General features: G+C 36.1%; 1 protein-coding gene across 3 annotated transcripts in view; it reads left to right on the plus strand.

Moving 5' to 3' along the window:
* ME1 (malic enzyme 1) overlaps positions 1–12,387 on the plus strand; it is a 236,160-nt gene that overhangs the window by 109,295 nt on the left and 114,478 nt on the right. For all 3 annotated transcript variants that reach the window (XM_013948848.1, XM_013948847.1, XM_067294050.1), the window contains exon 4: positions 11,457–11,532. In XM_013948848.1, coding sequence (XP_013804302.1) covers positions 11,457–11,532 — 76 coding nt within the window. The remainder of the gene's footprint in view (positions 1–11,456; positions 11,533–12,387) is intronic.

Below are 12,387 nucleotides of genomic sequence, written 5' to 3' on the forward strand. Positions count from 1 at the left end.
CTGCAGGTTTATTTGTGCTGTGCTTGCCATTACCTTGTACAATGTGAGCTGAGGCACATGTAGGTGAGCCAATAATATTAATCACCACAACAAATATGAGAACAGCGGAACGTTTGAGAATTCAATCATATGGATTATTTTGCATTAGCAAGACTTTCTGCTTCTGCCTCAAATGATTCTCTAAGAAACTCCTGATTCACTCTGAGATCCTGAGGAAGAGGCTGCATGCTCTAGCAGGCAACTAAACTCAAGCCCATCAATTTTTTTTTATTTGGGAAAACTGAAACTGATTCATTACCAAATACTAAAAATAGAACTTTAAGGCAGAAAATGGTTTGAATGCTGTTTCTGTGAATGATAAGAGAATAGTCTATGAAATAACTGAGGCTGAATTATTGTTTACTTTTCAGTTCACATTGCATTATTTTTAATCCCTCCTATTTTAGTAATTGAAAGACACAATACTCTTACTATAACTATATTCAGTACATTTTCAGTGAAAGTTTATATGGAAGAAAATGTCCACTTTGTAAGGTTATTAAAAAAGGCGTCAATAAACTTCAGTACTGTCTCTCTGTTTCAAAAATAACTGAATGTGACTGCTTGTGGTGCACTTTGAATCAGCAAAGAGAAAGTATTTTTCCTATAAATATATTATTGCATTTGATGTTACTTCTCTTACTTAAAGTAATTATGTGAAAGCTGATTTTGCTTTGTGCTAAGATTAACCAGTTTATCTTAAAATGTGCAAGTGATAAATTAAAATCTGCACTTTCTCAGACTCTTATGCCTGCCTTTATGTGCTGAAATATGAGAGACCTATTTTTGATATCTATCTGCTAATACAATGTCCACTGAAAGCAGGAACAAATTTGTGTGTATGCTGGAGCAGAGCAGAATCCAAAAAACCTTAATCTTAGGAACAGTAAGCTGCACTAGAACAGGTATTTTCTTTTTATTGCTAATACTTCTTACAAGAAATTAGAAGAAATACAAGTTAGGTGCCAGATTTTTACTTCATATGAAGCCAAGGCAAAATAACTTTGCTGAGTGTTGTTATGAGTAAGGGTGCGGTGTGTGTATGGCAATAGAGCTACTACACTGCCGCTGTGTGGAACTGCAACTGTCTTTCAGTAGCTTTTCAGCTTGCATCACCCACAGTTGGTATTTTGTGTTTCATTCTTCAAGTATACAGATCTGTAACAATTCATGATTCATGTCTGGTCAATTGTTTATACTTGCTGTAGTAGTAAAAAAAAATTACTTTTATTTATAAATTTGCAGTTCTTGAAACTTCTGGTTCACATTTTAAAATAGCATAATAGCTGTATCATTAAAAAAATAATAATTCTTTACAGCCCACTGGAATGATGTTTCCTGGCCTGATGGAGGTTGGAGAAAAGGCAGGAAGATCAGGAATTATTTTAAGGTTAGAAATCTCCATGTGGAATACATGACAGTGGTCCTCACATGGAGAAGAGAAATTGATAGTTAAAAAAAATCAATGATTGCATCTTATTCAAAATCTCAAATAGATTTGAAATACTTTTTAGTGTTTCAGATGATGAGGGGAGGAAATGGACTGTCTTAGCAACATAGAACTTCTGAAATTTCAGCCAGTCTACAGAAATACTTAATTCTGAAAAACTAGAAGACCAAACAAGTCACCTTTTTTAAAGCTGTGTATTCTGTCATCATTCTTTAACTATTTAAAATCAGATTGGAATCAGTTTCAATTTCACTTAAAAAAATAAAATGATCTAGTTGCTTCTAATAACAGATTTTTATAACATATGTTTTTATTTATTGCTTGGAAAATACATCATGATTGGACAGGAAGATATTTTGAAACCTCCTATTTTTAAATGGGGTGGAATAAATGTACAAAAATGTTACCAGGTGATGCTTTGCCTTTTAGTGGATATACAGTAAATGTATTTTCACAATGGATGTTTTTTATAATAAAGCAAATCAGAAAAGGGGGAAATATACTGCAGCTTTCAGTTTCATTGATAGCAATAGTGCTGGTAAACTTTTCAAAGCAGCTAAGAAAATTGGAAATACTTCATGGAGGCAACTTCAATTATTGGATAATAAACATTTTATTTACACTAGTATGTTGCTCTTTTGGGAGTATAAAGCTTCTGTAAAATTTCACCTGACAACTCAATAACAGAATACAGGCATTTGAGGACAAAACCTTTTATACAAGATGAAAAGTGTCTAGAAGATGAAATGATGCAGTTGCCTGCAGTAGTGAAAACTTGTTTCCAACAGGTCAGATCAGCGGCCTGTGCTCCTTGCTGCGAAGTGCCTGGAGCCGAGATGGGGCAGAGCCGCGTGCCCTCTGAGCGTGTCTCCCACAGGTGTTGCAGACTGCACTGTGCAGACAGCTCAAGCATGGCTAAAACCGCTCTGCTCTGTGCCTGTGAGCTCGTTGACAGTCTTACATTACAATTTTAACCCTTATACTTTCTACGTTAGTCTGTCTGCCTTCCTTTTTGCCGTTTTACCTCTTAGCACTGGAGCTCATTGCTTCCATGGTTACTTTTCAGTTGATAAGGTCAGATTTATGGATGGAAGATAGTGTCATACCAACTCCCTTTTTTTTTTTTTGGTCTGGTTTCAGAGTGACTTCTTTAGTAAAATGGAAATTGAGTAGGATATGCCATAAAAGAAGCCTTTTTAATAAGTCTTCACTTTGTCCTTTTTAGTGGTTATTGAGAGCAAAGGATGGTGATTTAAAGGTCAATGAAAACTGGTTTAAATGAGACTATTGTCTAAAATGCTGGAAATTTTCCATGTTCCAGTGAGCCAGGGCAGCACAAATCATTGAAGTAAGCAGAAGGATAGTGACCCCACTTGTTTGAGTATTTCACACTTTAAGTAACATTTAAGTTTTTTTTAAAAAAACATCATTAGCATAGCAAGATTCCTGGTAGATACATGGTTGATGTTGTTTGTTGGTGGTTCTCAACGCAGTTAATATCAGCATAAAATAAAACAAACATGAAAGCTATTCAAGCAGAACAGCAGGTTATTTTTTGTCTTAAAAATGAATGTGTCCAGCTCTAGTAAACTATTCTCTCATTCACAGTCTTCAAATAGAACTATTTGTGTCTATTAGAGTGTAAGTAATTAAGTTATTTTTTGAGCAGCTGTCAGAAGAATTTAAGTAGCTTTGGAGCAGAACAGCTCTGACTCTTAAAAACAGTATTTCTCAAAGTCTGCCTTTTTCTTTTTAAACAAACAGGTCCCATTTGCAGTTATGTCACTGTGATTAAGCAACAGATACATAAAAACTGGTTGTCTAGATGAATGGTATTTTAGGAATATAGTTAAATCAGAAAATTTGTTTTTCAAGAAATAATACAAAGGAGATATGTCTTAATTTTTATCTACTGTCTTGCTATACAAAAAGAATGTTTCATTACAGTCTGAATATTTAAAGCATAATATGAGATTTGCTTCCATAAAGGAGGTGAGGCACTAACTAAAAAATGTACTCTTATCTAGGTATACAATAGTGAGTTTTTTAAAAAAATATGCAAAAAGCCTGCAATGACAAGTCCATGAAATGTTGCTTTTACAGTAAAGAATTCTTAAGTTTTATCTGACATAGTTTGCAATTCACATTATGGTTTCCAAAGTTAAGTAGAGAATTTTGAATTATATAGCAAAAGAGACTAGTTCCTTTACCTACCACATAAGATGCTTGTTTTTAAAATATTTCTGTGTAAGGCTTGTAATGTTTTACTCAGATTATTTTTACAATAAAACATTTATTTTGTTGAATAAGAGCAGCTGAGGAATTACTTCATTGTGTTGATTTTTACTGTATGTATATCTGGGTTCTTTGCACAGTCATGAAGCCTGAGTTTATCCAGTTGGCATCTGGAAAAAGTAAAGGCAATATGTTTCAAGCAAAAAGGGTACCTTTTGCAAGTCTTTGTGCACTTGAAGTAGCAATGTAGAGATTACATGCTTTGCTAGCAAGAATCAGGCTCTCAGAGGGCTGAGAGAGTCCAGATGTGCTGGAGAAAAGCAACAGGTCAGTGTCCTATGTGTAGCTTTTTTCTTTTTTCCTTTTCTCATTTGCCTTCTATTTATGTTACATATGTAAAATATATGCTGTATGCAAGCTCTGGAGCTTGTTTCAGACAGTGAAGGGTAGATGGGGCAATGGTCTGTGTGGTCTGTCCCCCTGCCTAGAGATGGAGTGGGGCTAGTAGGGTTTGTCATGGTGGCAAATACTGAATGATTGAGCGGCAGCTCAGTCTGGGGTCGAAGAGGGGCTGAGCTGAGATCTGAAGTCAGGTTTCTTGGCAGCCCTAGATATATTTGAAAATGCATGTCTTTCTGATGCATTCCCAAGTTTCAGTCCAACTGGGTTGGGACATTTTTCCAACTAAAATTGCTGGAAAGGAAACATGAAGTGAATGACAGTGTGGCTGGTGGGCAAAGGGAGTCCGCTGGAAAGTTCGTGTAACCCATGGGCCTGTTTGGGCCAGCTCTTCTAACTGCAGTACTGCCTGCACGGAGCTTTTCTGAACCATGCAGTGTCCGTCATCAGAGAGACCAGGCAGAGCCGTGGGAACTCTTGGGAAGGCCTGAGCGTAGCATGGATATTGTATTTACTTTTGTTCTTAGATGCTCAGCAGCTGGAGTGCTGATGCTTTCTGAGGCAAAAAATGATAAATGAAGAAAAAATGATAATCTGATAGTCTTAAGTAGCTATTTACCCCAGTTGACTTTATTATTATCATTATTATTATTATTCATATTTAAATAATGTTTTAACACCTATGCTTAAAAATCCCACAACATCTAAATCTTTGCATTTCTACAGTTTTGTGCCTTTTACTCCCCCAAACATGATACTTTCTTTTCTGAGCCCCCTATTCACTTGAGGTCATATTTTCAAATGATTGACTTACAGCTGTAGTCTTTCAGGTTACTTTCATCACTTTTCTGCTCTTCAAGGCTATAATAAATATAGACTGTAACATTGGGTAGGTGCTCTGAACTATTGTCTCTGCTATGTAGGTGTTATTTTTAACTGTAGTAACTGCTAAAACAGCCCACATACTAACAGGGATTCATAAATAGCTTTGACGGACTTAGGCACTTACAAGAGTGCTACACAGGCTGCCAACAGTGGATAAATAGCATCAGGAAACAGTGTTTTCAAAACAGAGCCTTGAAATAAGAATAAATGCTGATTTGCTCTTATATCTGAAGACTGAATGTTCAGACCCACCAGATCAGCATTTCTTCTTTACAGTGATTATGACCAGCTATATGTACTATATTTTTTTTCTATTTTAATTTTCTCCCTACACTCCTATGCCAAATGGGGCTTTTGAGTCACTATAAAAATTTACAGAGATGCATCTATTATTCTTTTAAGATTAACCAGCTGGAGTTGGCAGATGTTATCATCTATCTTCCAGAATACTTGAAGCTATTTTCTTCTCAAAATAACTATATATAATGGGTCATTTAGGAAACCATATCTCAAGCATGAAATAACATGTAATAGTTATCCACTATTACGTCTTTCCCAGGTTGTTTTTTGTATTTTATATTCCATTGTCTTTCAAATACTGCTACTATATACCTGTTTTATGAAATATGTCTTATGCATAAACAACTCTGAATTTTAAAAGGTATTAGCAATATGTACTGTTCTCTTAATGCTGCTGTTCCCATTTTTGATGTTGTCTTTTGATTTAGTCTTTGTTTTGCTTCTTACAAATCTCCATGTTTAAATATGGTTTGAGTATGTGATGTTTAGAAACTTTTGAAGCCCAGGTTTGTTTAATACTGCTGAATTTAGGATGAGAGTCAGTAGTGGCTGTAATTTCAGCATGAAGTATTTTATTTATTGAAAGAAATACCTGTGCAGTATAAAGTAGTGAAATTCACCCCCGTGCAGAGGGCAAAGTTAAAAAAAAAAAAGAAAAAAAAAAAAAAAGAAGAAGAATCAGTGAAGAGTTTCATTCCTTAAATCAGCCCTTTGGTAGTATTAGGCCTCACAGGTCTAGTGACCTGTGTGGAATGAATGTCACTTAAAAAAAGGAACCTAGTGTGGTATGATGTAATTAAAAGTTTGGGTAAATTTTATTTGATGACAGAAGCCCTGTTGAACAGTTATGGTCAGAGGTTGTTATTTCTTAGTGAAAAAAGTGCATGTCATTCTTTTGTGTGGATATAGGTACCCCTAGTTTCTAGTACAATATTTATATTATATTGCTCCATTTGTATAATTTTGATACAAATATGAGTGGATTTCAACAGAGGAGCTAGGGGAATAGCTTGCCTCTTTCTTGCAAAGTGCAGGAGTTTGGGAAAGCGCAGGCTCAGAAATAAACTGAAGCCTCTGCCTAAGATTTTTTATTATTATTATTTTTAAGCTTGTTGATTTAGGCTGCATGGGGAAGTTAAGTCACCTCTATTATAATTCTATATACAGTTCATAATTCAAATACTGGTTTTGAATATGTAGGGTTGTGAGAAAAGTTTGAACTTTTTAAATTGAAAAATGCTTGGCATTTTCTGAGACATGTTAAAGTACCTCCTGTTATTATTAGAGGGGGAAAAAAGGATTATTCTGTTTCTGTGACACATTTTTCTAAACTATGTTTTAATAGAAATAGGCAAATAAGTTGCCAGTGAAACATTATTTCCTTTAAGCATGATAAACAAATACTCCATTTAATTCTGTTTACTTTGTTCTAATAAAACAGAGCCAAATTATGTGATATATAATGAGCTCCACATAGCTGGTAAAATCTTCTACAGTATACTGAACTCAGTGGCCCAAAATAGATCCACTCGTTCTTAGATCCACCTCTATCCATGCCATGGCTTGGATCCCACTTATACAGAGCTCTGATTTTACTGGTGTTGTGACAAGAAGAAAGGTACTTCTTTGCATAATTATTCTTGACTTGTAGTTTCATATATCTGCTGGCTGTTTGAAATGAGCACGAGCAGAGGTGCTCCCTTTGCCTAGACTGTCATAAATGAGTGCCATAAATGAGTGTCATAAATGAGTCTAACTGGGGCCAAAATGAATGAAGGTGAGTCTTTGTGCATATGTGCTCAAATGTGTTCCATGTAGATCTACATCGCGCCATGTTCAAAGTCAACGCTTTAATTTGAAGACTAATCTGCTATTTTGAGTCAGATGTAACTCACTGTTTTGTTGACTGGCCTTTTAAGCCTCAGCAGTCTCGATGTCTTGCCCTGCAAGAGAAGATAGTATGTGTAACTGAGATGTCACAGGATCAATTCAAATAGAAAGGAGTATAGTATATTATAAAACCTATACATGCTTTTACAGTGAGTTTGCAAACTTAGACTGACCTTAAAATGTGTACAGGAGAGCTCATGCCTGCTCCCCGCAAGATTCTTTTTTTATTAGATATCCAAACCACAAAAACATGTTCAGGCTGAAAAACAAGCAGAAACTATTTTTCCTCAGCTTTTTTATAAAAGCACATCTGTACGCAGGTTTTTTTTTTTCTGAATTTTGCATCTTCACCCACCAGCTGAAATGTATGACTTGTTCGTCTACTGTAGCAGCCCCGTTCTGATGTACTGTGTCACACCACATATCTGCGTTGCATGGGCTGTCTCTTGTTCTGAGTCTGTATGGTTCCTGACAGAATAGCGTCTCAGTCCTGGATGCTGTGCATCGCTGACACCATTATTACTAGCACTGTAGTCAAGTGGATAATGCTGTCTTATTTCTGGGCTGAAATACATAGACCTTCTTAATATATTGATCCAGTATAAATTGTGTAGCTTCAAGCCTGCAATGTTTGTGGCTTGGAATTGATGCCATGCTCCTTTCTCGATGCTTCTCATGGCTGTGCTATCCCAGCACCAAAAAATAACTATAATGTCTGTGACTAAGAGGCTCACCACATGGCACAAAATGCTGCAAAATGCTATTTCTCTTTTGTCAGCAATTTCATAGTCTGGACCTGTACTCTATGTTAAGTGGTACAAGGTACTGATTCTTCACTAGACTAAGTCCCAAGCCAGTCAAGCTCATTGATCAAAGGGGCATAAAAGATAGAATTTGATGACTTTAGGGATGTGACTGAAGATGAAATTATACAAAGAAGCTTCCTCAGAGTAGCCTGCATGGACTCCAGCCTTTCAACACCAAGCTTTTGCAAGAAGAGTAAGAGTGAGTTGGAGGTACGCCCGCTTTGAATTCACACAGTGAACTCATAGTGACTGCAAGCAAAGATCTGCAGTGCCTACTTTCTGATTTTTGCTTGTAAAGTTTGAGTGTAAAATGTACAGTTCGTAACAATTATGTTTGCTGTGTAAATAAGTGCTGTGAGAAGATAACGCTGTCAGATGGCTGGATGGGGAAGAGGTCTTCCTAAACCTGAATGCAATAATAATGCAAATAAAGCATATGTGGAACTGTTCATGCACACAAACTCATGACCTTCTAAGGTCTGACACTTGAACTTGTACCCTCTTCACGGTGGTCCTAATGAAGATAAAAATCTTGGCATGATGACATTTCATCTAAATGCAGTTGTATTTAGCTGTTTAAGTGAACACGTGGATTTTGACTACTTGTTTAGGTCTTTTTTTTTTTTTTTGAGATGATCTCTTTTACTGTGACTAAGTAAGACTAATGTCCTTTTAAAAATTATTTAATGTTGTTTTTAAGAAGATTGTGGAGCTTTAAGTTACGAAAATCTATGCTAGCATATAAGGTAGAGCCTTAAATATTATTGGTGTTAAGTGTATACCATGATGTTAGTCATTTGCAGGTAAACTTTTTTTGGACAGAAGCTTGAAAATAGTTGGGTACTTTGTCAGTTTGTGTCAGGCTATCCCAGTTACAATAAACTTCAGCTATGGGCAGCTGGTGCTTTTTCTGGACATAGCATGATCTCATGGATGAGAAAAACACATAGTACTACCTTTAAGTGGCTGTCTGCAGATAGAGTTGTCAGCGCTTTCAATTCTAGCAGTTTAGGTTCTTGTGGCTTACACCATTGTAAACCTGATGTTCCTCAAGGTTGCATGACAATGTAGCTTCTTGTAGAGAAAACCTTAAAGGAGAAAGGTGTTTTAATGAAAGAAGTGAAAGATGAGGAAACAGATCCAGATAAAAGAATAAATTATTAGGAAATTGGACCCTTAAAACCAGGGGTATCTTGTCAGTCAGGACAATGTTTCCAGAAATGTGTTACTAATGTATAGAAAGAATGGAGGGAGGGGGGAAGAAAGGGAATGAAATGCTTTAGACATGACTCTGTTTACACTTTAACCCCTATTTTTCATTGTTTTTTGAATGTGATCCTGCTTGGACAGATTTCTGAAATAAGCTCTGAATACTTATTCAAAGATCCTTACAAATGTTCTAACAAAATTCTTTCTTGAGCAGCCACACTGCTTTTATTTTCCTGTGCGGTGGAATTTATTCCATGGAGACCTTTCTCCCTAGTTTGCAAGAAAGAGGTCACTTAACCACACTGGGCTGGACTCCGGCTCTTTAGAAAATCAATACAAAATCTTGCTTCATTTAACACTAATCTAGTAGGTCAGTGTCAATGGGAGGGTGGAGAGAAAGACAAGGGTGATGTCTCTAGATAGCTCTTCCCTTAAACTTTTCATTTTCTTTAGCATGCTCATCTCTCCAGATCAACCATCTCTGAGGCTAGCATTTTGATAAGATGTATTTATGATTTATGTGAATAGTTTATATGGTATTTTATAAAATAATTTACAGTACATCAGAAAGGAAGCATTTACATTTTTTCTGCATTGCTTATTTACAGTATTTCACTGTTAGGGCCTTCTTTTTTAGCTAACTGAGTTGCAATTAGAAAAGCTTGCAGTCAGTAAACACCAGCACTTCTGATAAATGCTGTAAATATTAACCCTCCCACCCCCAGGCTCTGTATTTTGCCACTGGGATGGTGGAAATCTTTTATTGATGGGCATTACTTAGTAAGAAACAACTGAGAGACATAATCATCGAGGCTGGTGCCTTCGTCCTGAGCATGGAGAAAGGAAGCAGCCTTCTCAGCTGAAGGGTGCTAGGCTGTGCAAGAGAGGATTCCCAGTGCTGGGAGAAAAGGCTTAAAATGAAATTTAAACAATTAAAAATGTCTAATCACAAATAGCTGCTCTTTTTTTAACCTTTATATAGTATGCATCTATGTTTCTTTTTGAACATGACAATCTTTATCATGCTTTAGTTAACTGCTTCAGGTTGGAGTTTTTGTTTCTTAATCATTAGCTTTAAGACTAAGAAATATTTTGATTAATTGCAACAGACCACTCTGTCTTTTTTCCAAAAGAATAAACAATTTCAACTGTATGTTTTGATGTTGTATATCAAAGAGGGAAGGAAGACAGTTGCATATTAAATGCATTTTATGTTTATGAATTGATAAAATTTTTGGACTCATTTTGATGTCTTGACTAATATACTTTTTAACGAGGCAGGAAATTTTTGCTTGTATTGGAATACTTGCAGTCCTATCTGTCAAGTGTTTCCTTGAGTCATTAATTTTCCTCAGGATTGACCCACAGGGACCTGCACCCACGTCCATGAATATGACGGGATGAGTGGAGAAACTGCAGTAGACTTAGATTTAAGTTATTTTTCTATACTTTTCTCTAATTTTTACTTTATAATTTTTGCCTAGAAATAGGTGCATGGAATGGTTTGGAATAATTCCGGAGGACAACTCCTTGTAACTACTAGTACAAAGTTCATTTAAAAGAAGTCATCTTTGGCATGCGCTTCTTAAGTGTCACTTTGTGTTTTTTGAAGAGACTGACTTTAGTCAGTCAGTTTCTCAGTTTCTCAAATGAGAAATGTAGATAAGATACAGGAAGTAAATTAAATCTAAGTGGACCCGGGTATATATCTGCATGTGTCAAGTATAATAAATGAAGAATAAAAGGCTGATGAGTAGGATAAGATATTACATTGATTTTGTTTCTGTAAACATGTAAAAATAAATGAGAATCAAATTTTTGTGTCGTTTTGCTTTAAACTCTATGTATTAGTGGGCCAATTTACAAATACCATTCTAAGCAAAAATTCAGTATGCTCAGCACTTTATGATATGCTATATATTTTGAAACCAAAGGGATTTTTATATAGACAAGATAATTTCCACTTTTCTATATGTCAAAAGGGGAGTCTAACTATAGACAAACTGTTTTCTAAATACATAACTGAATGCTCTGTATCTGAGTTACATTTTCTCTGACTTCTACGAAATGCAGATCTGTAATTCACTCATTCTTACAAAACTGAGCACTTATTATTGAATCGAATCTATGTATTTTGGAAATGTTTACCTATAGTTAATTTATTATTTAAATAATTTATACTGAAATATTTAATTGTCTGTTTATGTGAAAAGCTTGCTTTTTTTTTTTTTTTTTTTTTGCAGAGGACTTTTTATCACTATCCATGACCGAGGACACATCGCTACAATGCTTAAGTGCTGGCCAGAAAGTGTCGTCAAGGTAAGTTCAGTTTAATTTGCATGACAAAGCTGACACTGGTTTGGATTGATATGGTGGAAATGTTTTGATGAGCGTTTTTTTTTTTTTGCCAAATATATTATTCTGATTAGATGACATATTATTAATTGGATTTCAGCGATTTCTTAGCTTATTTTTTATTAGAAACAATTTTGATGCAGCTACAGTTTGAGGCTTTTAAACCTTTATTTGTTTTGCTATTGGCATCCTTTACAGTGTTACTGATTAATTGGCCAACTACGCTGAATATTATACAGCCTAAAAAACCCTGAATATTTTTGCTGCATTTGGATTAGTAGTTCTCCAAATACATTACCTAATGAGCTCTCTCACAAAATATTAAATTTGCAGCTAAAGCTGCTTGTCACAGACTATGACAAGGAAGTTATTGTGTTGTCAGATGCTTCCCACACTGAGCCTTGAAGGTAGCTGCCAGATTGCTGACTAACATAATCTAGACAAGCTGTTGGGTTCAGGAAATAATCATTACTGTAAATAAGGATTTTCTTTTTCTATTCTGTGTATTTATCATCTTGTCTGCATTACTCTGCAGCCTGTCAAGAGGCTATAATGTCCCGTTGGACAGAACGGGAGGCTGGAGGGCTCGTGGGGGACGGCACCAGCGGCAGGGCGGCAGCACAGCTGGGTGCTGGCAGCCCAGAGCGGGCCTCTGCTCAGCACAACCCGCTGCCCTCCTGGGGCCTGCGCGCCCCCTCGGTACGGGACCTCTCTTTGCCTCAGGCATTTGGCTGTGCAGAAAGAGGGCAGGAAAGGGCAAAGGAGAAAAGAAAGGAGACCAAGAGCATGACATCCCCCTTTCTTTTTCCCTTCCACTGC

This window comes from Apteryx mantelli, chromosome 3 (assembly GCF_036417845.1).
Source record: "Apteryx mantelli isolate bAptMan1 chromosome 3, bAptMan1.hap1, whole genome shotgun sequence".
NCBI classification, from domain to species: domain Eukaryota; kingdom Metazoa; phylum Chordata; class Aves; order Apterygiformes; family Apterygidae; genus Apteryx; species Apteryx mantelli.